Raw genomic sequence first — 26,056 nt, forward strand, 5'->3', positions numbered from 1 at the left:
TATTGAGTTTGAAATTTTTCTTGCATTTAACTCAGTGTAAACTTCATATATGTTTATCTAAAAGAAAAATAGGTTCTTCTAGAGCCACTCCAAACACAAGGAAATAGTGCTGAGTATGTGTTGCAATAACCTTGCCCTTTTTATATTTTAGTGAGGTGAAATGCTTTGGAAAATGTTCTATGAAGCACATGTTCAATTATTTCAGTTTATGTGTAATTTTAATGAATGTGTCAAGTTATGTGGCTCAAGTTAGTATGATGAATCAGAGCCTATGAATGTTGTAAATAGAAGGTTCCCTGAAATTCTGGAACTGACAATTTCAATTACACAGGAAAAGGAAAGGAAAATGCTGACAAATAGGTCAAAACAACTCCAACAGAAACTCTTCAGTAAGAGTAGGAAAAAGTAAAGTTGATGAGGAAGAGTGTATCCAAAACCTGTAAAATGCCTGCAAAAGTATGCTCTTGGCAGAACAGAAATAGTTGGTGGCAGAAGAGAAATACATAAATTAATGGACCAAAGCTATGCATATTATGGCTTACAGAAGAAGCCGCAAAACTGCACTTCCTTTCCCTCCTCTTCTCCACTTTCTGTCCTTCCTCCCCTCTTCCCCAACCAGTGTTTGCAAATATATCTTCGGAAACAAACTATTTATACTGTAAATTGAAATAGAGCCATGGTACCAGCCTCAACACACCACTTGCCTGTCCAGGAGGAAGATGAGTTGAGCATCATCAGAAACTTAGGGCACAACTCAGTGCTCACCACTTTTGCTACCCAAGGATATCCCACCTGGACTGTAGTTACCTCTCCTGGAGCCCTGGTTTCCTTCAGGATCTGCCATCCTTCTGTTACTGGCTTACTTACTAAGTACCCCAGGATGACTCAGGGGCCTAAAATGCCAAGATAAGGTGGCCAAACTGTACCTAAATTCATTCATCATGTTTTTATCCAGCATGTTTGTGCTATTGACAACCAGTTTCAATTAATGGTCAAAAGCTGTATGTGATGAATAATCATGCATCAGTGCTGAAAGGTCAACAGTGGGAAAATGTACAGCTGAAATGGTAATTTTCTTTACCGTGTCCACATAGTAAAATTTAACAGATCTACCAGTCGACTAACAGGTACACACCAGTCTATTTAGTCTAATCTAAGGCTGCTTCAATGAATATTATACATGATTCTTATGTCCAATGTCTCAAATTTCAACTCAGAGGAAAAAAATTGCAAGTGGAGAATGTCTCTACTAATTACAAGAAGATACTTAGAGCTGAGGACAATCACTGCAACCTTCAAGGTACCAGGTTGTTTGGATCAATGTAAAATATTAAACTAGGTTCTACAGTCAGAGAGCTGTAATGCAGACACTACTGTGTTACAAAATTTCTGGGAAGTAATAAACTGGCACTGGAAGTGTAAAGGAAAAAAAGCAGTAATGTGGAATGGCCCCTTATTCAGGAAACTTTGAAAATGTGCAGCCATAATAGCCATGGTGAAGCTCCCTTAAATGAGGCCTTGGTATGCTGTGGAATAAAGTCAAAATAGGAGATTGTGGCAATCCAAGTTATACTGAATAAATGCATTCATTGGGCCAAATTGTGATATTACTCATGAGGGAACATTTTTTCCCCTTGTCAATTAAAAAAAAAAAAAAAAAAAAAAAAAGAGAGAGAGAGAGAGCTGAGAACACTTTAAGATACAGGACACAAATGTGTAATTATTCTTGGCTAACATGGTAGCTGTTGATCATTTAATGAAACCATAATTACCATATAATGGCAGGGTATTTATATGACAGATTACTACATTATTACAGGGTAAGTGTGTGATTATTTCTGTCCTCAAAATCAGAATAAAAACACATGGAAGTGGAAAAATAAGTTGAAAAAAGAGAGAGAAAAAAAAAATCTGAATTTCCCAATGCCACTCCCATATTGTTACTCTATCCACACCTCAATCACACAGTGATGGCAATGGCCACCAGCATTCATGATGAAGCCAAATCTCCTCAGGAAACCCATGGAACAGCACAACAGATCATAAGGCTCTTTGCCAAATGGCTCCAGCTTTAGGCTTCATTGTACTCACAGTTCAACTGATTCAATAGCAGTTTGGTTGCTGGTCTCTTGTCCTCAGAAGACACTATCCTCCTGCTTGTTTAGAGGCATCGTATGCATGATGGATGTAAAAAATTGCACTTCCATTCCTCTAGGCAAGAACAGTGAACTAATGTGGGTTTCAAAGTAATACCACTTTTGTCCTGGGTGGGTAAGTTTAATTTGTCAGAGCTGAGCATTATTTGCTATGGTTTGATTTCAGTCAACACTGCTGGTGTTCACTGGTGAAATTTTGAGCATTTAGTAAGGATTGATTTAAGTTGTGGGAAAATACTTAAATGATTCTATTTATGGGGAAAAATGCGATGACAAGTTATGAATTTACAAAGTTACAGAGAGAGTTTTATAAGCTGAACACAGTCCATGTCAAGTTTTATGAACAGGATGGCAACTTTCCATGTGGGAGGAAAAAATCAAATTGTAAACCCCGCTGATTCAATGATTCCCCAAGCCCTGCCTGGGTGTAAAAGGACCATGCAATCATGTGCTTCACCTGAAATTTGCCTCTGCACCTTCACAGTGCTACTTCAGCTCTGTGGGAGAAGGTGACCAGCACTCCCTGCTTCCTAAAAAGCACTTGCTGAGCCAGTATTCTAAGATACCAGTTATTATAAATGACTTTGGCCCTGAATCATAATTCTGAATTTGATGGAATTCTTAAATCTGGGTTTCCTAGATTTTTATCCAAGAAGCAGTATTACCATAGCTATTTTCAGTCTTTGATATTAATTTTCTTTTGTCTTCTTGAAAATCTTTAAATTGAGGTAAAATGGACTTAGGTAAAAGCCACATACTGTTATGTTTTCTCAGGATTTATTCTGTAGGTCTGTAAAAGAAATACAGGTTGAAAGAGAAAAGGATTTGGAGGCAATAAGAAATCAGTCTGTGTATATTTATTTAGAAGTTAGCTGTAATTGCAGCACCTTTGTAAATATCTTCCTTAATAAACTGGTTATTACTCTAAATGGTCAATGATTGTTCATAACTCACTGCTGCTAGGTTACTTCACTCTGCACAGAAAAGAACTCCCACTCTAGGTTTTTTTGTGCGTTTTTTTCTTTTTTTTTTTATTCCTTAAAAGAATAGTTCATGCAAGATGTTGGTGGGCAACCAGTTACGTCAGAACATAAGCCAGCTCTCCCTGAAGCCAAATGGAGCCCCAGCAAACTCCCAACAAGCACCAGCATTTATTCATAAAAGGCAACAGGTAGGGAGATGATGCACGTGGCCTGGGAGAGTAATAAGGGACTGCTATAAACCTGCACACTTATTCAGTGTTGTACCTTTTGTGAACTACACCTCACATTTACTCCAGATGAAAATTAATGAATGAAACAAGTTTTATGTACTGAACTCTCTGTTTCTAGTATCTCTTTTGTACAGGCTGCTTCTGCTTCCACTACATTTTTAGAACTATAAATAATTAAAATATATTGTTCAAATACCTTTAAAGTAGCACCTACAGATCAAATGGAAAATAAAATAAGTATTAGTAAGGTCTAAATTCAGGAGATGGAAGTGTTAACATTTTTGCCTATCTGGTGTTCTTCATAAAGTTTATTCTTATAAGGATTAATGTAGCTAGAAACTGAGTTATTTTCATGTTTTTCAGATTAATTGTATTTATGAAATATTGTCATCAGGTGTTAACTGAGTTATTTTCATGTTTTTCAGATTAATTGTATTTATGAAATATTGTCATCAGGTGTTGGTTCCAGTGGTCTTCAAAAACTAAGACATTCAGCAGCAGAATATGAATAATCCTATGCTTCCTCTTTTAGGAATAGTGATGTTTTCATTATTAACATTTCCATTAGGGAAAAACAATAAGAGTTTCATAAAAAATAATTTTTAAAAAATTCTCAATAACTCAACAGGGCATAAGGAAACATTTTTCCCCTTACTGACCCACTTTATGCCTAATATTATGCTTTTTAAAAAATCTTCAAGCAATTAATTCATGTGTTACTGTGGAAATTCTTTATAGCCATTATAGAGTTGTTGTCAAGGATCCAATCCTTTCTGGTACAACAAAATTTCAGTGACTTCAATCTAAAAAGAGTACAACTTCAAGCTAGTCTCATAAGGGTAGGCTTTAAAATGCAGTTGAAAACAAATTGTAATTACTTCTTATAAATATGTGTGGCAGCTGCTCTCTGGCCACAGAGAGCAGCAGGCACAACTTTCCCAGGCATTGGCCTGGGGAAGGCTGTGAGAAGATCAGAGAAAAGAATGACAAGTAATTCTTATCTTCACTTGCTGCACCTGTTGTTGTGAACATGTGGAATGTGTTATGGAGATTTGTTTACCAAAGGGTGATTTTTTAATTGGCCGCTGCTGATGGTGTTTGGATATTCAAGGACCAATCAGGTAAGAAGGTATCCAACTGTCCTTAAGGGCAATGAGTTTCTTAATTAGTATATATAAAAAAGTGATTGTTCAGCCTTCTGGGATCATGGAGTCAATGCTAACTATGACCCTGTGGGGACCCATGCTTCAACAAATATTTTTCAGGTATTGTTATTTGTATTCCTTTTCTCTCATCTATTTCTAAGCAAAGGTCATATATTAGTCATTTTATTCTCAGATTCTTCTGGAAAAAAAAAAAAATCAGAGGCTCAGGAAATTTTCTCCAAAGCTAAAATAAGTCAACTTCTAGGGTTTCAAATTCTGGCAAGCTAACTTCTCCAAGGTCTCGTAAAAATTCTGGGCTGTTATCTCCATATGCCTGATAGTTTTTTGGTGGTTTTTTTTTTTTTGATGGTAATTAAAACCGTCTGTCCTTTCTCTGTGACTTCAGGAGAATGGCAATGAATCACAAGAGCTCTAAAACAGATAGAAGGATAGAGGCTGAGGTTAGCAGCTCAGAATCATTTAATCTGCTGTATTTCATCCATAGAAATATATTTCCAAAGCACTGCCTGCTAATTCAAGCAACTTCAGAACAAGTCACCATGGCAGAAGGTTGTCTCACAGTCTTCACAGGGAGATGGAGTAGTTCTGGCTTTAGATTGAAGCATAAAGAGATGTAAAATAAACTAATTTACTTGATATAGAATATCACTATCTCTCAACATTAGCTTTAACTGTTCTTGTATCATCTGTTAGAGTTTTCCAGGAATATTTTCAACAGTCTCTCAGTAATATATATCTTTTGAATTAAGAGTGTGTGGCAAGTGAAATAAATTCATGAAGCACAAAAGTGACAATGAAACTACAGTCTTATCAAGTCAAGAAATACTTAATCTCCAAAATATAATTTAGAAAATTAATTCACTATGATGTTTTCATATTCTATAGTATTTGACAATACTCTTTATTTCTCATACCTTGCTATCCATTATACAAATTAATTTTTCCAGTGTTTTCTGAGAAATTTTTTGTTTTAAGACTTTTTTGTCACTTAGAAGTAGGCTGCTCACCAGGTGGATCACTTCTCCCTCTCCTAGAGGTATTGTCTCCTTCCATTTTAAAATGAGAATTAATTTCAGCAACAAATTGATCTGATCTCAGAACTGGAGATCTGGAAGATATAATCTTAATGAATATTGTAATAAGCTAATCACATTCCTGAGGATCCTGTATGTTGGTAACCTGTTGCTCAGGGAAGCAAAACTGAATGTTTGACATGGTCCTTCGAAGTCCAGGTCCTCCCTGATGAGCCAATTTCTTATGCAAAACTAAACAAACATTCATGTGCTCCACTCCCATCATTCTCAGGCTATATATAGTCACCAGCTTTGGCTCCCAAATTCAGGGAAAAAGGCTGAATGTCATGTGAGAATGACAGCATATGTCTGAAGAATCAATATGCTGGCTGCCTACTGAGACTTGATGACCTTGGCACTTGCTGAAGTTCAGAAAATCAAGTATCACTGAAGATCTAAACTTAGGTAGTATCACTTTTTATTTTATAAAAGAGTTGGACACATAAAACTATTTAAGAACCTGGATCTAAGCACTCCATGAGGTATAAAGCTTTTAAAGTAGAATTAGGTTTGCTGATCAGAGGCTGGTTTTCTATCAAATAGTGTGCAGTGCTGTCCTAATAAAACAAAACATACAACTACCATGAAACAAATACTCTAAAAGGAACAGATGCATTCCTGGTATAATTCTTTTGAAATCAGCAAAAGAGATGAAATTAGAATCAACTTTCTCAAGGAAAAATCTTTTCTTTTTATTAAACAATATTTGTACAGCACATAGTAATTTCAAAAGTCTCTTTTATCAAATTTATTTTGATTTCATGAAAACATGTACAGCTATTAATATAAGCAGGCATATCAGTCCAATTTCCCACTAAATATTATTTTTGTTAGTTTCTTTATTTTCTTTTTTAGTTGCCTGCTTTATCATTCAGAAGGTTTGCACTGTATTCCTGTACATATTTGGTTTGGTGCCCAGAAATGTATTATTTTAACAGGGCTATTCATTAAAAGTTATTACTTTACAGGGGTTCTACCATGCATACATAATTATATATATGCCCTTCTACGATGAACACTGTGATAAAGTTACCATAAAAGATTTTTCTTTTTAGGGTTTATCGTCTCTGCCATTTCAAGTCACATTGATTTGACTAATCCTGGCATCTAACTTTCTAACATCAATTATTTTTTAAAAATATGTCAAAACATATTTTTCATTCTTTTTTTTCAGTAACATTAATCCTTCAGAAGCTATTGGGACTTTGACTAGTCCTCCCTTTATGTTCTCCAAGGAAGAAGCAAGCACAGCTGCTAACACACAGACCTTGCCTTGGCCAGAGCCAGTAAGCCCAGTTGTCAGTGACCTGCCAAGGATTGACCATGATGCTTACCCAAAATAATTTTTGATTACTGCATATTTCAGTAACTCCATGTCACTGTATGAAGAGTTTTTTTAGGAATATCTCCAGATATACAATGTAAGTTTGAGGGTTGTTTTTTTTTTTTTTCTTTTTTAAGACAGAAAAAGTTTTAAATGACCAATTTTATGATGAAATGAATGTTTAAGAGAAAAAGGTAAAAAGCATGATATTTCCTTGAAATTACCTGTTTCTATGAATCTGCATCACAAGGCCAAGCAAGAGCAGATAAAAATTCTTCACAACCTCTGTGGAGAGCTGGCAGTAAAAGAGAGCTGGCATCCGTGTGAGCAGTGTAGCAGAGTATTGTACTGGTGTAGCTGGTCAGGAGCCAACACTTCCAAGCAGCCCTGAAAAGCCAGCTCTGTGCTGGTGTGGCTTGCAAGTCACAGAAATGTCTTCAGGACTGAGATATCTGATTTGCTTCCAGCAGCTAAGGCAGAATTAACAAAATCACCTATTAGAATTGAAGGAGACAGAATATTTAGCATTTTGCTGCTTCATTCTTATCACTCCCACCTGGAGTTTGGGAGGATGGATTTGAGACCTAATCTACAATCTGATTTAGACTTTTTAAGTCCTATATTGCACATACTTTGTTAAACTTTTGTTACCTTATGCACATCAAAGTTGACTTATGTCCTTTGTCCCAGTGTTGATAAGACATTAAGTAATACTTTCACTCCAGGGGTTCCACAATTACAGAATTATTCTGAGCTGCAAAGACATTAATGAATATAAAGTCTTAAGCATCCAGTGGAAATTGGAATTGCTGTACTTATACTAAAAGAGTTTGTATTATAATATTTAATTGATGGGAAACAGATCTAGACCATAAAGAATATTTTTGATTTGTGGAGGAAAAAACCCCGAAAACCACATATCAATTATACAATATGTAATCACTTTGAACTATATACTTACCTTCACATATTTAATTCATGCTTTTTTATCGTATTTTTCCATTGACACAATTTTCTACTGTAATGTGATTATACAGTGGTGTTTGTGGGATGACAGAATCCATGGAATGGTAAAGCAAAGGATGTCTCTCACTTTGGACTCATAGAAAACATAACAGGATCTAGCTGTGCATCTGCTGGTTTTACGTAAGTTCCTCTAAACATTTTGCAATTAAGTTTAAGTTAAAAAATGTTGAAGGTTCCTTTTCTTGATAAGTAGCTACATTTATTCTTCATTAATCAATTGTTGCAAACCCTCTAAATTTTCACTAAAGTGGAGGTAGTTTTGCTCTCATTTCTTTAGTTTTCAGAGACAGGGGCCACAAATGTGTCTTTTTATGGCTGCCACCCCCTAGATGAGACATGAGAGTCCTTTAGCCTGATTCTTATGACTGTCTAGCAAAAGAAAGAACTTGGGGCACTGTTCAAAGTGTATATGGTGTAGGATATCTTGCCTAACATTTGTCTTGAAAGCATGCTGTAGTAGTATGTGATCTGTGCTATTAAGCAGTATTGTGCAATTACCCTAAAAGCCTAGCTGTACTAGTTACCTCACCATCCTCTGAGTTTTTTAATATATTGTGTGAAAGTGATACACGAATCTTGTACTTAATAAAGAGGCTTTTTCACCACAAGATGAGGCTACATTGAATGTAATTGTGCTGTGTGGGGTTAACTTTCTGTAGCCTGTTACCTTTGACTTCAGTGACTTCACATAAAAAAATGAATCTCAACAACTCCAATGAGACTCACTTCTGCTAATCTTGGCCCATTAATTCCAAGAAACATAATTTAAAATTACTCTCAATCCACTTTAATAGTAATTTTAACAGCATCAGGCCACTCAATCTACTATCATACTTTCAAGACTGAATGTTCAAACACCTTATAAAGACAAAAGCAAACATCAATATACTTCAGTGAAAACTTGCTTCTTGTGATTGTAGTTGACATACTGATAAGCACTACTGAATATTACCTCATAGGAAAGAAAGAAGCATCTTCCAGAGTTTGTTCTAATATTCTCCTATAAACTTTTTTGGGGGGCATAGGGAAAAATGAAAAATGCAAAATGACATATTAAAACAAAATGGATTAGCATTCCTCCTTAACCTTAATGAAAGCCATGTAAGTATGTATTGTGAGAATGCTGTTTTGGTTTGGTTTGGTTTTGGATGATGCTTAGTTTTGTGTGGAGTTCTTTTTTGTTTTGCTTTTGTTTCATTTTGCACTTTTGTTTGGATTTTTTGGTCTTGTGTTTTTTTTTTTTTTTTTTTTTTTTTTGTTTTTTTTTTTTGGATGGTTGGTTGGGGCTTTTTGTTCAATTTATTTTTTAGGAAAATGCAGGATATCTTTAATTTCTTCCTTGAAATTAAACTGACAATGGAGATAATTGATGGACGAGGAGTATGTTTGCTTTTGCTTCCTTGCTTGAAATTGACTGCATCTCCCTTACTCAAATTCATGACTGAATCAGGCTTATTCAAGATCTAACCACTATGCTGTACTAGAATGCTCTTCTTATTCTTGTTTTTTCAGAGGGAAAGTATTACCTGACCATTTTTTTCCCATCCATCCATATCTCAGGTTTGTTCTCTGGTCAAGACATACACACGCCTTCTGATATTCATGTATTAGAATTTGCTTTGTTTGAGCTCTTGGGAGTTTGTTATTAATTTGGATTTTTTTTTGTTCTAACCTCTGATTTAACTTGAAAGCTATCCCTCTAAATGCAAGACAATTTTGCCATTTTCCTTCAGAAGCCAGACAATTTATAGATGAGCTCAGACCAAATAAATCAGGCAAGATATATTTATAGGTATAATATACCATATATATTAATATATATTTTTAATCAACATCATACTGTCACTCTGCAGAAATAATTAGCTGTTAGGAAGGCACACACTGCTGCTCTCCAAAGCAGACACTGTTGCTGGTACCCAGGCTAGGACACCAGAGCAGCCAAGGATCAGTCAGCCACTGCACACTGCTTGTGTCCATTAGTGATGAAGTGAGTCCTCTTTGTTTCCCTGCATTAATTCACTTGAGTGACTGTGTAACTACAATCATCTTTAGATTGGGCAATTTCTGCGCAAGAGAACATTTACAGTTATTCTGAACAAAGAAATAGAGATTCAAACGCACATTAACTGCAGTACTTGGTGGTGGGAAAAGGCATCGACTCATCTTTTGCTCCCCTGTTCCTCTTCTCACAGCAGGAAGCCTCAGGAAATCCCCAGTTTTACTCTCCAAACAAGGACTGTATTACAGATAATGATCTCCATTTGGGGTTGACTAGGCTTCTGAATCTTATGCATAAAAACCAGTTGCCTAACATTCCAAGACAACAGGAGAGTCAAATTCTAGTGCCTATGTACGATAGTGAGGATTCAACCCTGGAATACTGTTGAAAGGTTAGTATTAATTTATCACCTTGCAGATATAACTGGACCTAATAACAAATCATTAGGTGTCTGCTTGCAAAATGATGTGGCCAGTTGGTGGGCTACCTTACCTTTGAAAAAGAAAATTAAAATGAAGGTCTCTAGCAGTGGACTAAGATGTCTTCTAACCAACTGTTTTCCAGTTTTGGCAAAATTAAGTCCCCAAGAAAAGAATTTTGAAGTGGGAAATGTAAGGACTCAGGTGCTGCATGTAACATTGGTAGTTATTTTCAATAGTTATTATAGTATGGATAGCAATGATAGAAATGCAGGTAATGTGAATGGAGGTCTATCTTTGAAGTAAATAAAGCTTACTCTTTAAGGTTTGTGATAGACCATATAAAAACACTAGGAAGGTTTAGTTGGTTTTTACCCAATAGAAATTTGAAATGGAAAGAGTAAGATTTGATAAATGCTTAAATTTTGAAGCCAACCTGTGAGTATGCTTGGTGATTGAATTGAGGTAAAAAGGAATGAACAAATTTGGACAATCATCTTCATAGGGTGAACTGAAACTGCTGAATAATAAATAGTTATAAATAAGAAAGGGACTCTGCTAGAGATTCCTATGCCTGCAGAAAGATGCATTTTCAAACAGGCTAGCCTGCATTCAAGTTTTTGACACATATATACCTCCTTATAAAGTTTAATTATTTTAATAAAAACACTAAGACCAAAGATCAAAGTATTTACTTCTGATTTTTATGTGTGCTTGAAGTTTCAGAAACTCTTAGCAAAGCCACAAGATGTACATGGCTGCCCTGTACCTGGGACTGCTACACAGGAACACAGTGCACTGTGTTCAATGAGTGGAAAAAATAATGCTGTAATAAAACAGAAAAAGCCCCACCACATCAGCTATGGAGAAGCTTGTGTTTGAGCACCTAGCACAGCTTTAAACTGCACTGGATGCAATTTGGACTGTAGGATACAAGACACAGGCACGGGGATATTTTTGTTCAATGTTCACTGCTGCATGACTCGGCAGAGCACCAACAGTTGCCACCACGGAAGAGAGACTACGTTGGACTGTACTAGGCTTCTCTGAAAGAACTCTGAGTGAAAGCTCAATGCTTTTTTTGCTGTATGTATCATTAACTTGGATTTGTTAAGAAAATAATTAGGAGAAAGAAAACATATTTGGTTTCAATTCCTTCTTAATAAGAAGAGCCTGACCACTTAGTAAGGGAAAGATCTTCCTCTAAGTGCAGTCAAAAACCTTGACCTGTCTTTTGATCCTCATCTTCAGGGACACACTAACAGGTGCAAATTATTTTGTTTGGGAGTGCTGACAGAGGCTACAAATAAATGTAAATAAACAGATAAAAGAAAAAAAAGTGTGCTGACCAGCCTGTTGTTTTTTAAAGTTTTTCACTTATGGATGAACAGGAACAAAAATCTGAATGTGGTGAAAACACAGGAAAATATGATGGCAGTTCTTAAAAGCCCTGGAGATAAAAAACACCTACTTGATTTGTTTTTCCGCTTTTTCCAATAAGGCTTCTTATCAGGCTGTGTGGGATAAATGGGGTTTTTGAGGAGGTGGAAGCAGCAAAATTTAGTTGTGGTCTCCATAGTCCTAATTTGATGTCAGTGAAGTAACAGATTACTTTGGAGGCATAAGACTGATATTGAAGACACGGGAAATTAAAACACAGGTGCTAAAACTGCCTGGAGGAACATCATGGATCTGCAGAAGCAGGTAGACTCTGAAAAAATGAGCTAGGTGCCTCTCAATCTGCCCAAGATGTTAGAAAATTTGTGGGTGATCAACACTGCAGAAAACCTCTGGTGCTAAGGGATAACTCATTCACTAAAATTTAGGGCCAGTGCTAAGTATACAAGCCATAGAAATTGACTTTAACACTGATACTCCAGCCTTGGAAGATGACCTGTCCATGGTGGGCCAGAGGTGCTCCTTTGTTTTCACACAGGGAATAAAATAAAAAAAGCTGATGATTTGATGGAAGGCATGATACTCCTTCCTGAGGCAGCTTCAGTGGTGTAAGCACAGCCTAGGCACACACTTTTGGGTGTGCGAGCAATGTTCAGTCTTTCTGCACTGCGGCCAGTGCTCGCTGGGCTCTCAGCTGCCAGTACCAATGAAGGAGATCCCAAGCTCAGCCTCAGACGTTCCCTGAATTCTCCCACCGGCAGCGCGGGGCACTAATCGCTGAGCCACTGGGATAGCCCTGGAGGGCATTCTTCTAATAGTTTTTCTAGTTCTTCCACTGATGTCCTTATACATCTTTTATGATTTCGATAGTGATGCTATGTTCCCTAGGCACTTTCTTTCTATCTTACTCTCTGCCTGATTTTTTTTTTTTTTTTTGTTGGAATATGGAGGGCGGGGGGTGGGGGGGAAGGGGCTACCTTAAACTTGCCCTTCAGTCCTAGCAAAACCTTTCAGAAAAGACATTTTCCCTTATCCATTCTTCCAACCATGAGTGCATGTCAAGGAATGGTAAAGATGGAAAATATTTGAGTATTTTTATTTAATGGTCTTTCTCCTGACTTCAGGTTCTATTTAGAGCTCTTTCTTCTAAACAGATGAACAGTTCTTTCGGATTTAAAATTAAATTTGGAATATTTTCTTTAAACTGTGCACATTGCTTTTACAAAGGAATGAAAACAAAATGCAGCACGTGACATCATTTAAAAGAGAAAATTATGTTATCTTATATAGTTCTAGAAATAAACTGTATTTTTTTAACTGTGACTCTTCCCTAATGTGCACTGCTGATAAATAGTAAAAAGAGATTTTTTCCTAACTATATATTTCTCTCACATTATACATATATAAATTCTTCTGGGAACAACTTGAGCAATATAACTTGAGATAGGAGGTAGCTGATATATGTGAGGTATTAATATGAAAAATATTTTCACTGCTTGTATGTTATAAAGCTCTTGGAATATTACAGACAACAAAAGTATAGGTCAGTTAAAGAATTTCCTCATCTCTGTTCTGTCCATAATTTTTTTTCCTGCAGGTCCATTTTCTCTTGTTTTCTTCTCATCTGTTATTTTCATTTTCCTTCTCATCTTTCATTCTCTATTATACAGGGCACCTTTTGAGGAGCTTCTTCTGCTTCCCACTGACAATACATACTGGCAGCAGCAACCGAAGCATCAGTCAGTGAACACTTGTAGAGATGGTGAGTTGTAAAATAATAAATCGAATATTTAATACTTAGACAGAAGATGTGGACTTTATCTACACTTAATGGGTGGGGAGGCTGATTACTCATTCATAGCTACACCACTTGTGAATGATGAGGTCACCCCTATCTCAGGAAGATAAATGCCATATCCTGTTATGACATATTCCTTTTATATAAAATTAGTTCAATTTTCTTACTAGTGAGGAATCAGTATAAGTAAAAAAAAAATCACTTCAAGATAAAGGCATTTTTCTACTGTAATTCATTATATATCCTATTTTCATTTTATTTCTCTTCTGTTTTGTTCTATCTTATCCTGTTCTATGTATACTATTTTACTCTCCACCTAAATGATATCTGACTAAAGTGAAGCAAAAATTAGATGATACAATGAAGCTTTGTAGCATTCTCTCTCATACCTGTCACAGGCTCTTTCCAACAGCAGATAATGAAAATTCAAAGTCAAACCATTTAACTTTAAGTAAATGGAAATGAATTTCCAGAGAAGAGATATTTTTTTCACCTGTGAAAGGAACAGTAGTATACCGACAATGCGAATGAAGATATAATATATAATTGTGGTAGAGTGGTATATGAAAAGCATAAATATTAAATGATATTGTATTACATATTGTCATGTAGTTTTAATTTTTATTTTTGCTGGTTTTGCCTGAGAGGAAGGTCTACTGCACATAGTTAGAAACAGCAGTACTCCATTAAAATATTTCTTTGCTTAATCAATACTAAAGCAACTTGCAGCATATCTTGCAATAGTATATGATATTGAGACAAAAACTATGTCAATCAGACACCAGAAGCTGTCAATAATTTGACCAAAATGAGAAATAAAGTAAAAATATTAGGGTTTATTCTCATCTCATTTATGCTACCATACTGCTGCAAATTAAATTAAATCCATTGTGGTGTGTTGTGGCACTGGTGAAATATGTGGCAAATTGGATCTACACTATTTAATATGGCACCGAGCATAAGCTTGATGATGGATATTTTCATTGGTGTATAAAGTAAGTCTCAGAAATTCCTACTGGATTTTACCATTGGGATTAATTTGGGGGGAACAAAAGATACAAACAATCAAAATAGACTTTTCTTCAAATATGAGATCTTGTTTTTTATTTGGTGTCTTTTAAGACCTATGGCAAAGAAAATGCTTCTGAATTCTAGACATTGACAAAGATACCTTTGACTTCTGCTTGTCTTCTAACATACAAAACTATTTGTCAGTACTTCCAGCAACTTAGTGGGTCTACTTGTACAAGCAAAGTTATCAAGACTGAACTTTTAGTTACATTAACACTTAAGATATTAACCAATTCTCATAAGAGATCTTAATTAAATATCGAGAGATCCTGGCTCTGCCTACATGGATGAAAAGCAGTGACTTTCAATACTAAGCTGAAGCAAGCTTGGCTAAAGGCAGACTCTTCGTCCTGGCTGTCTATTTGAAACGTGAAAGTCTCCTTAGAGTTGCCAATGTAGAGCAAAGAGTGACAATCAATGGATGGGCACTTCGACATGATTACATCCACTCTACTGCCTGGCCATACACTGACAGACAAAACTACTGTAATGGAGTGATCATTTGGAAAATGGCTACTGCCCACATTTAAATTCCTTTCACTGTTATTCCATAGCCAATTAGAGTGGTAGCCCAGCCTATATTCATGCCAGTCTTGTACTATAATGTAAGAAAAAGGAAAGGAGCAGCTCAGAAGTCTTTAATTATTCCTCCAGCCATTTATTGACCTGCTCTCTAAAGGCCATATAGAGGCCTTCATCTGCATGCAAAATTCCTATTGACATCACTGGGAGGGCCACAGGCAGATGGAGAGTACTTTGTAAACCTTACATTTTAAATATGTTGTAGGAGAATTTGCAGTCCTTTAAAAAAGTGAGCAGCTTTATCTAATATTGGTCTTTAAACATGGAGTTTGAATAACAGTTTTCCTAGCAATAACAACCCCCCTCTTCTCTGCAAGCTATCTAACCTACACGTTTCTGTAAAGACTTCATATTTAACACTCAAACAATTGATGTCCCTATAGTATAAACAGGATAGATAATGAATATAAGTGGGATAGAAAATTAATCCTACTTGCGAGGAAAGAGAGTCATAATTCACTTAGGCTTCTCAGCTCTTACGTTATGAGGTCTTCAGCTAACTCATGGGATCCATTCCACATCCCACAGATGCTCATTATGAATTCTTTTTATGTGCAACATGTGGGGACTAACCAGTTTCATATCTCCTGGTATTAGCTGCAATCCAAAGCATTTTGTATTAAAACAGAATGCAAACACAGATGCTATTTAATACAAAGGATTTGAATGCAGTCTCTGTTTTAACAAAACGTTGGTGTGTCTTAATTTGCTTTGAAACAGCAATGGGAAGAAAAATCAAGATAAGAGGATATTTTTAGATTAGGAGCCAAGTGTTGACTCCAACAGGCACACAGTTGCATGGGAAAAGGGGAGACTGGCCCAGGGGGCTGCTTTGATTCAGGGAAGCAAAGGTTGCAATGCCTTTGGAGTGAGGGGACAGCCTAGGACCTCTGCCCATTTCCGAGATGCTGCCACAGCCTTTTCAACACTACATATATTCTGGAGTGCTAGTACCTGTGCTCTGTCCCATGCAGCTCCTCTTGGTATGAGCCTCGGTTTCCTCAGAAACGAGTTAGTAGCACGGCTGCTGTTTGTGTAAGGTGCAGTAACGCAGCGTGTTACTTTCTGCTCTAGCAGCTGTCCACTCACTGGGCTGGAGAAGAGTCCAGCTCTCCACAAGCACCGCGCTTTTTGGCTCCAGCAATCAGTAGCTTGGGGCTCCAGGTCCGTGGGTTCAGAGGCGCCCCCAGAAATGAGGCGATCTGGTGGGACCCTTCTGCAGGAGGGAGCTTTTCTGCCAATTCCCCTGCTGCCTCTGACTGGCACAGCCGCTGGGCTCCCTCCGGGACGGGATCCTCTCCCCTCGTCTCCCACTGCAGCTGCGGAAGGAGGGAGCAGCCCGCGCAGCACTCGCCGAGCACCATGGCGAGGAGGGCTCGGGTCTCCGTGTCCCCTCCACCGAGGTTGCCCGCCCCAAGGCCGAAGCAAGGCGAGGCAGCCACCTGGGCAAAACCGAGGAGGGTCCGCCGCCGGCCCGCGCTGACGCCCAACTTTCCGCGCTCCCTTCGCGGTGCCCGCCCCGCGCAGCACCGCGGCCAGGCGCGCTCGGTGGCCGCGAACGGGCAGGGGCGCGGTCCCGGCGGGCTGGTGGAGCCGCGCAGCGCCGCGCACAGGGATAAGCACTTGGCGGAGGTGGATGAGGGCAAACCCGCCCGGGCCAGGCGAGGGGCTGCGCGCAGCCCCGGGTGGCACAAAGGCGCCGTCCGTGGAGTTGAGGCCGCGCATCCCGCGGGGCGGCGGGGCCGGGCCCCTCCGCGCCGCCGGTGCGGTGCGTGCCGCGCCCGGAGGGCAGCTCTGCCAGGGGCTCTGCGCAGCGCTCGGTCCCATAATTGATATGTTGAAGCAGCAATAGGGCTCAGTGCGTGCACAGACAGCACACACCTTACAAGTTTGACTCGCAGTAACATTGCTGCACACTAGGAGGGGAGGAGAGTCAGCTCCCTAGAATAAGGAACAAACTCTGCCTTTGCACAAAAGCGGCGCATTTCCTTGCTTGTGAAAACCGTCCCTTCATAGAGAGGAAAGAAAAGAGACGAAGGGGGGCTGCGGGGTGCCTTTAGGAGAGCAAAAGCAAGTTACCAAGAGCGAGAACTTGGGCTGCAACAATCCTCCACTCTTCCTCTTCTCCTCAGGACTCTGGGAGCAGGGATATTCCTCCCCTTCCCCCCCCCACCCCCGGCCTTCCCACCCCACCCCCGGCCCCCCCGCACAGTTGGCGCTAACCCAGACTGTGGTCAGCCGCCTTTATTATTACTTCATTGAGACAGAGAAATCCTCTAAGACTTGCATTTTGGGTGGAGGGTGGGGGGTGGAGGGACGAGAAGGAGGAGGGAAAAAAGGCAACATTTGCTGCTCATCATTTTCACTGCACCGCTAAAGTAATTGCGCCCCCCTCTCTCCTCCCCGTCCCTCCTCAGCTTGGATTTTCCGCCTATATCTATAGCTCCGGTAGTATTCGACATACCTTTTTTTTTTTTTTTTTTTTTTTGGTAGCTCTGATATTCCACTTCGCTTCCCAAATCTTCACGCGTTGCATGTTTGCAATTCGGTAAATTCCCCCCCCCCCCTTTACCCCTAGCCCCCCCAAACTCCTCAATCTCAGCCCAGCCGCTCACATCAAAGCGCCCGTCCTCACTCACAGTGGCCGCCACTCACTAATGGGATTGCAGTGTGCCTGGCTCTGCTGCTGCAGCCGCCGGAGGGAGAGTCGCTGCTGCTGCACCTCTTCGCCGACACTCGCCGGGTGCTGAGCCGCGGGGATGATCAGGATCTTCCCGGATTTCAGCGTGCAGGTGACGGCGGCGGCGGCCGGCGGGGCGGCCGGGGGGGTGCCGGCGGCGCCGGGCATGGGGAGAGCCGGCGCCGCGGCCAACGGCAACCCGCAAAACGTCCAGGGCATCACCTCCTACCAACAACGGTGAGCACCGACTGGGAGAGGGGTGTGCGGCTCTTCTTGAGGCTCCCTCACTTGCTTTTTCTTTGTGCTTTTGTGTTTCTTTGTTTTCCCTTTTTTTTTTTTTTTTTTAATATCTCATTTCTGTTTTGTTGCGGGGGGGAGAGAGCTTGGTTGGAGGGGAGGGTGTATTTTTCTCTCTTTTTTTTTTTTTTTTTTTTACTTTTTTAAAAATACAGCATCTTTTAAAATGCACTGAGAAGTAAACACAATCTCCTAGTTTTGTCCTGGATGAGCTGTAAAGCAACAATAGGAAAAAAAAAAAAAAAAGAAAGAAAGAAAAAAAAAGTGAGACCCCGGCATCTTAGCTTGGCTGTTGCAAAGTTTGGGATCCTGTCCGCTCATCCTTTCTAAAGAGGAATTTCTCAATGTCAATGCCTTGTGCAAATCCCAGTGTGTGGCAGCCAGGGGGATAATTGATCATGGTATGCTGATTGATAATTTTCTTTCAACCAAGAATGAGTACAATTTTCACTTGGGGTTGCACACTTGCAATTCCACATTGTAGTTTTAACAGTTTTAGCATGTCACCTGTTACTACAGGGAAATATAGCCGAAACCCTAAGTATACTCAGCACTGTTATTTTTTTCATCTTAAATGCATTCTAATGCAAATGGAGGAAATTCACAGAGAGCGCCTTTAGGAAGCAAAGCGTAGAAAGTTGGCAGTAAGTCATCATGAAGTTTAAAGACGTTCCTCATTTGCCCTAACAATTCATCGATATATGCTGATACTAACATGAAGCTTAATTAATTACCTGACATTTCTTTATGTTTCTAAACCTGAAGTCTGCATCTGTTAGTTTGCTTTATCATAAGCTTATACTCGTAGCCGAATCCTCAAAAAAAAGTAGAAGACAACAGATCTACAGAAATCGGAACAAAACATTTACATTTCTCTAAATGCAATAAAAAGGGCACTGTCCCGAGTATCTTGCTTGCAATATTGCATTAAATTAAATACCGAGAAAAATGCTGTATAATCTTAAACGTCCAAACTAAACATCCCTATGATGTAAAAGAGAAAAAAAATAGGAAGCTTCAGAATAATATTTCAAACTTAATTAGTTTAGGAGCCAGATTTAGATAACTAACTGCTCTGTCGTTCAGCAACTTTTGTGTTGCTTCCCATAGTTTTGATGCCTGTGATAGAGTATGTTTGATGGTAACTTTTGTAGGCTTTATCAAATGAGAGTTAATTGGGACCTGATATTCCTGAAATAAGCTCTGATGATACCTAAGGACGTTCTTAGCTAAGAAATATTTGAAACTAAGCAGGAGTCTTGTTTGCTCGAAGAAACACACCAATCCTTCATATACCACCCCCCCCCCAAAAAAAAAAAAAAATTGAATGTGAGAGTTATAAAGAATAGATTAAAGTTTCTTTCTTTTTATTGATTCTGTATAATTTTTGTCACTTATAAAATATTTAAATTAAAATGGAAACTGACGGACACTTTAACGAGGAAGTACAGGCAGCAATCACAATAGTTTAGTCTGTGAAGTGGGGAAGTCAAGGGTCAGAAATGTCAGATTGGCTTTTAGACAAATGAAAGAGACCTCTGGAGACTTTAAGTTAAACAGAATTATGTAGACAAGGCAGCATACAATTTTTTTAGTACTTCGCGTTTAATAGTTTGGTTCTATCAGTCTGCAATCAGAAAGAAGTTATAAAAGCAATACTTCTCTGACAAACTACTAACACCTCTAATCCAAACAGTGTTTAATAGATATTCAAGTAGTTTTACTACCAGGAATCCAGAAAAGTCTGGATGCCTCACACACTAACCTGCGAGAGGAAACATTTATGCACTTCTTCCAAATTTTCCCTCTATGTTATGGATGGCACAGCGTGGCTTGCATCGAACGATTTTTCTTCGCGCTTTCTCAAAACGCTTAAACTACGGCAGACACGACACCTCCTCACTCTGTTGCTACAGCGAAGACACCTGTTAACTTTTCTTTTTTTTTTTTTTTTGTTTCCCCTTCATTTCGGAGGCGAGCAGACAGGACGGCCGGCCGGGAGCGGCATCTGCTACTCTGTGCAGCGGCCCCCCGCAGCCCGGGCGCCGCCTCGCGCCCCGCCGCCGCTCCCGCCGCGGGCTCGCGGCTCCCGGGGCCCGCCGGCCGCGCACGTGCGCAGCGCCCGCGCGAAGGCCGCACGCGCGCGGCGGGCGGCGGCGGCGGCCCCGCACCGCGCCCCGGCCCCGCGCCGCGCCCCGCACCGCGCCCCGGCCCCGCGCCCCGCACCGGCCCCGCGCCGCGCCGCGCCCCGCGCCGCGCCGCGCCCCGCGCCGCGCCAAGTTACGCCGGCCCGGCTGCCTCCTGCGGAAGGAAATCCTTCGGCCCCCGGTGCGCGGACGGCGCCCGGCAGCCAAACTTCCAGGTGTTTTGCTAACTTCTTCCCCTTGGCTCTGCCCTGAGGTTCGCACACGCTCTTGGCCCCCAGCCTCCTCCCCTCCCCCCAAAAAAAAACTTTTGGAGCAGTCGTGGAAACGTTTCTCGTGAATAAATGCGGCCGACCTTCGGGGCTTGCCCCTTTCCCCAAGGATTTTCCCAGGGAGCAGGATCAGGCCCGGGCATTTGTATTTCCAAGGGAGCAGCAGAACAGTCACAAAGTTTCCTTGGAGATGAAAAGCTTTTAGTGAACGAGTGATTTCTCGGGCTCTCCCAGGGTCCAGGAATGAACAACTAAGGTAGCGGTATTTCTTTTCCCCGCTCCTTTACTTCACGATTAGTTTCATAATCTCCAGTGAAACCGCGTGAAGTGCTACACCCTTTGCCAACAAAGCGGGTCGTCATTCTAAGTTCACATTTCCAGCGTTACGCATTTTTATCTCGCTGGTACCCCATGCCCACTCTCAGGACGTGAGGGCGCGTTCTCGGAGGTGGCTGGGGGATGCCCGGGTTTCCCCGGGCCCGGCCCGTCTGGACTGGATCCGGGCACACCCGCGTACGCCCCGTGGGTCGCAGGGCCCTCGCATACCCCGGCCCGCTGCTCCCACCCGAGCCCGTCCTCCACCGTGGAAGCCCACGGGTGACACGCTGCCTGTGCCCGGTGTGTTCCCGCTGCGCTTCTGCGCCCGCGGTGTTGTAGTCCCTGCCCCTTTCTGCTCCTCTTCGCTGCTGGAGCCCAGACTCCAGAGGAAGAAAGTGTGCGAAACTGCAACTGAGTGGCGTTGTTGCGCCGGCAGCAGAGGCTGTGTCCCCTCCACGCAGAGCGGGAGCGGAGCTGGGAAAGCAGCTGGAAAATGCCCAGAAATACTTTCACAGCGGTCAAGCCCGGAGATCCCTGACACCCCTCCTTCCCTTCCCCGCCCCCGCCCCGCTAGCCCGATGGCCTGGCACCCCGCGTAGCCCGGCCCGCGGGCGCGGGGGTGTGTGTGCGAGTGTGCGAGAGAGTGCGTGTGCGTGCGTGTGTGTGTGTGTGAGTGTGTGTGCGTGTGCCGCACCTGCCGGGCGATGCCAGCGGCCGGGCTGCCCGCCGGGGCTGCGCCGCGGCTAGCTCTTCCCGCCGCCGCCGCCGCCGGCCGCCGCTGCCTGCGCTGGGCATGTCTCTGGGGCCGGCGGGGCCCCGGCTCCCTCCGCTCCTCGGCTTATGGACGGCGGCAGCGGCAGCAGCAGCGCTAGCAAGCAAGCGAGCAAGCAACCTGCACCAGGACTGCGCGGAGGAGTGGGAGCCCGCGATGCTTTGGCCTCAGTACTTTTCCTTAGCCTGTCTGGCTAACCGGGGCCATTGCTGCCGCCGCTGCTGCTGCTAGACACACAACACACACCAACATCAGGAGGGGGAAAAGTAAGGGAGAGAGGAGAAAAAAAAAAAAAAAATCCCAGGAAGATGGCGCCCACCAAGCCAAGCTTTCAGCAGGATCCTTCCAGGCGAGAACGGTAACACTTTCTCTTTATTGAACCTGCAGCAGCAGCAGCAGCAGCAGCCGCCGCAGCAGCGCCGGGCCGGGCCAAGCCGCCGGCGCCGGGGGCCGGGGCTGGCTGCCATGCCGGGGTGGGGGGACCTGCTGCCGGCACCCGCTGCTCGCACAGCCGGGCACCGTGAGTTCCTCCTAGTGCGCACCGCCAGCCGCACGCACACACACACACACACACGCACACACACACACACACACACACACACACACACACTCAGAACAAACCGCGCAGCAGCGGCCCCGCTCCGGTGGCTGCACCGCCGCTGCTGCCGGAGCCGGTGCTTGGCGCGGCGCGTTGTGGAGCGGGCGCGTGTGTCTGTGTGTCCGTGTGTCTGTGTGTCTGGTGTCTGTGTGCGCGGGGCCGGGAGGCCCCCCCGGGCGGCCCCCGCCGCTCGGCGGCCCTGGGGCGCCGCGCCAGGCCCGGCGTTCCGGGCGGAGGGGCCGGCCCCACCGGTGCGGTTCAAGAGCGGCTAGGCCGGAGCGGGGGGGCGCGCCGCCAGCTGCGCCCGCGGGGCTGCCCGGGCCGGCCCCCGCCCCGCGCCGCGCCGGCCGCGGGTGCCCGCGGCCCCCGGGTGGGCAGAGCGGAGCCGGTGCGCGGGCGGGCGGGCGGGGAGGCGGTGCACGGGGTCCGGGGAGGGAGGCGGGGGTGATCGCGCTGGCCCCCCGCTTGGTCCCCGGCCCGCCGCCTGCCCCATGTACTTTTGTTGGGAGAGAGTGCTTGTGATTAATGTGCTCTGCTGGTGACACGAATTGCCCGTAGCGGATTTGTTCTAGGAAAGTGAATCTTTCTAGAAGTGGCTGGTAGGAGACAAGAGTACAAGTTCATGTGATGTTACTTTGTGATTCTTACAAAAGTATTCAAAGCTCCATTGCTACACTGCGACGAGATATATGCCCAGAAGAGCGCAGCCAGAGGGTTTGGGGTGGGCTCTTTCCCTCCCGCCCCCTTTAGCGTTACAAGTGAACTTGAGTGTGAGGGGTGAGGAAGGTTCCTGGCTAGTTGGAAAAATGGAAATTACCATTTAGATAGCCTTTAAAAGTAGCTGGCTCATGTGTTAGTCGGTTTATATTTCACAGCACAAATAAGTCTGAAAAATATTTAAACAAAAGTACTTCAGCCTTAATTTCATACTTGCATATTTTAGAATGATCAGCTTTTCTAGTACAACTTCCAAACCCCACAGATTTTGTCTAAGTAGCTGTGCCATTTTTCCTAAAAAAGCAGACTGTGTGGTATAAAAACCCCATACATCTCATATTCACCAGTGAAGTGTTAGTGTGCTTGTCTTAGATGCATTAGTGTTAACTGTTGCATTTTGACAAGGCTATGTTGATATGTAGCAAAATTAGGAGATACACGCAATGGGAAAACAGTGCATCCTCAGATGTCAATGACTTAACTGCAGATTTTCAACTATAAAACATTTAAAAAAAAAAATCTTCATTCCAATGACTGCAAAGGTGTTTCTACTGTGTTAATAACAGTTAAAGCAGAAGGCTTTTCTCCTGCAGAATTCTTTCTTGGAAAAACAATTCATATGAATACATCCTGTTCCCCCACAACAAACAATTCTGCTGTCCTCTTTCTGAGAATGTTACTATATTAGTGCTAAGTGTATTTGCCAGGGTAGCTTCAGTAATCTCTCCAGCAGAAGCATATTTGTGTGCCATTTTGGGAATTTCTCTGAGATAGGAATCTTGAAGATAGAATTAATTTCTAGGGGAAACTTCATAGCCTGTGCATGAGTGCTTTCTTTATCACCTGTCTCCATTTGGCATTCGGAGAAGGTAAATCAAAGTGCGCGATTTGTTATTCTGCTCCACTTGAGAGCTGAACTAAATAACACTTGGTCTGAAATTCTGATTGAAGTTGTAGGAGGATATACTGTATTTAATTTAATGCCCTTTAATAGCATCTTCTTGTTCAGCTCTGATGCTGTCATTTTAAAGGTTGGATACGAGTAGTTTTTCCCTGTAGGGAGTGGGAGGTGTAATCATTTCAGGGGAAAAAGGTAGTCTAAATTCCTAGAACACTAATAGCCACAAACTTGGCCTAGTGTCCAAGAAGTTATTTTTTGCCCTTAGGGTTCACTTTATTATCACTCTTTACAGTGCTCTGGATAGTTTAGGTATAAGTATTGCATGTAGAAGTTGATGACATTTTTTGTAGCAAATAAAATGTCAGTCTGTTTATTCCTTAAAGTTTTGGAGAAAATGGATCAATGCTTCAATAAACAGATACTGATGTACATTTTATAAAAAGTTGTGTAATGTGCTCTTGAAGTCCTGCATGTAACTATTTTAGCTCTCTTTGTACACATCCTTTCATACGTAGAAACCAAGATATTTGAAATACAGGAGCATAACACTTACTGAAAGGGTTTCGCAGTCTCGTAGCTACTACTTCAGTAAACTAGTTCTCAGGATTAAGAATCCTCTAAATTAACTTTATGTACATTGTTTTTTTAGTCTTCCCTACCTCAAGTATTTACGCAGATTGTTTTACATTTTTTCAAGCAAAAAATGTGCTTACAAAACAGATGTAAAAAGTCTCTGATGTTAACAGGCACTTGAATAGTTTTGAAACTTTTTTGACCTGTTTAGGTTCTTAAAAGGATATATGAAAAGATACACACTTATATTTGTTTATTTTTCTTTTAAACTGTGAGTCTTAGCAAATTTTACAGTTACAGCAACAGTTTAGTTTTTTCAACTGTGTGGATATACACACAAGAAAATAAAATAGACAGAAGTGTCATGCATATGATATGCCAGCATTGATTTGTATAGACTATCATAATATTAGAGTGCTATTGGTTTAAATGAAAGAGAAAAAACCTTTATTTTGGCACTTTTTCTAGAGCATGAGCTTAAACATAGCAGTGATAAATGATGATATGCATTGTCTAACACTTGCTTTTATATAAATAGCTCCAGAAGATTGCTTAAATGATAATCGAAAATATGAAATAGGGTGGCCTTCATATCACAAGGCCAAGGGTCTACAAATGGAAAAACTGAAATAATGAAATATTTCCAAGGCAACAGACTGTCAACAAGAACAGTAATGCATGGGCATATCATAGAGCTACCAGAGAGGATATTAGATCTTATAGCTCTAGAGCCAGGAGTTATAATGACCTTTATTAAATAGAGCCCTCCCACATTACAACAATCTTTCTGATTTCTGATTTATGGATTAGCAGTCATACTACTCTTCATAATTTGAAACATTCTTCCACCATATTTGATTTGCTGCATTTTTCTCCACTGGAATCATACATTATTTAGAACTTACATGAGAGTATTGATCAACAAAACTTATATTAGGTATTTTCAGTAACTAATGGGATTCTGAATAACAAGGTTTTGTCTGCAACACCATTTTTACATTCTTTACAGCACAACTGTTTTTTTCTTACAAACTATATCCAGTTAGCTTATTTTCTAACAATTTGATGGCATTATATTCTAGTGCTGTACTATAAGTAAGTTACAAATAATTAGAGAATTTTGTTAATAGATTAGTACAACACTCGGACCCATAGGTGTTTTTAAGAGAATATGAGAATCTATTGTCAGTACCCATCTCTTTTTATTAGCATCTCACTTGAATTTCAGAGTCTAATATACTGGCAATTTCAAATCACATTTGTTTGAAACTTGGCACTCAACTTGCCAGCCCAGATGGGAATTTTACTGCAAGAGTGATGTAAAACAGTTGTTGCAAATTGACATTCTAGGTGTTAGTTTCATCACCATACTTCCTAAAAAGTAGAGTGTTTAAATTTTTTTTTTTGTTTCATAAAATGATCTTTATAACAATATCCTATTTATTAAAAAATGTATTCTAAGATAAGAATTTTGAATAACTGATACTGATCATGAAAATGAACTGTTACCATTTTATTAACATTTTTTGGAATGATTCTTCTCTCATTGAGGTCAATAG

General features: G+C 41.4%; 2 protein-coding genes across 11 annotated transcripts in view; one reads left to right on the forward strand and one right to left on the reverse strand.

Annotated features, from left to right (window-relative positions):
* The window catches only part of LOC144246478 (uncharacterized), a 49,783-nt gene extending 31,806 nt beyond the window's left edge, over positions 1 to 17,977 (reverse strand). The window contains exons 1-3 of one of the 5 annotated variants that reach the window (XM_085582109.1): positions 16,180 to 17,482; positions 7,584 to 7,686; positions 7,157 to 7,402 (exon numbers count right to left, since the gene is read on the reverse strand). In XM_085582109.1, the coding sequence (XP_085438235.1) occupies positions 7,669 to 7,686; positions 16,180 to 17,052 (891 nt within the window). In that variant the 5' untranslated portion in view covers positions 17,053 to 17,482 and the 3' untranslated portion in view covers positions 7,157 to 7,402; positions 7,584 to 7,668. Of the gene's footprint in view, positions 1 to 7,156; positions 17,483 to 17,864 lie in introns of those variants that run through there. The other 4 variants (XR_014956040.1, XM_085582108.1, XM_085582107.1 and 1 more) reach the window with 4 other exon arrangements.
* Positions 17,978 to 17,984: 7 nt separating this feature from the next.
* Positions 17,985 to 26,056, forward strand: part of NPAS3 (neuronal PAS domain protein 3) — a 589,208-nt gene continuing 581,136 nt past the window's right edge. For 3 of the 6 annotated variants that reach the window (XM_085582101.1, XM_021542664.4, XM_085582102.1), the window contains exon 1: positions 17,985 to 18,142. In XM_085582101.1, the coding sequence (XP_085438227.1) occupies positions 17,985 to 18,142 (158 nt within the window). Of the gene's footprint in view, positions 18,143 to 21,542; positions 22,067 to 26,056 lie in introns of those variants that run through there. The other 3 variants (XM_085582103.1, XM_085582104.1, XM_021542666.4) reach the window with 1 other exon arrangement.

The sequence above is a fragment of the Lonchura striata genome, chromosome 5, assembly GCF_050655825.1.
Source record: "Lonchura striata isolate lonStrDom1 chromosome 5, ASM5065582v1, whole genome shotgun sequence".
Lineage (NCBI taxonomy): Eukaryota > Metazoa > Chordata > Aves > Passeriformes > Estrildidae > Lonchura > Lonchura striata.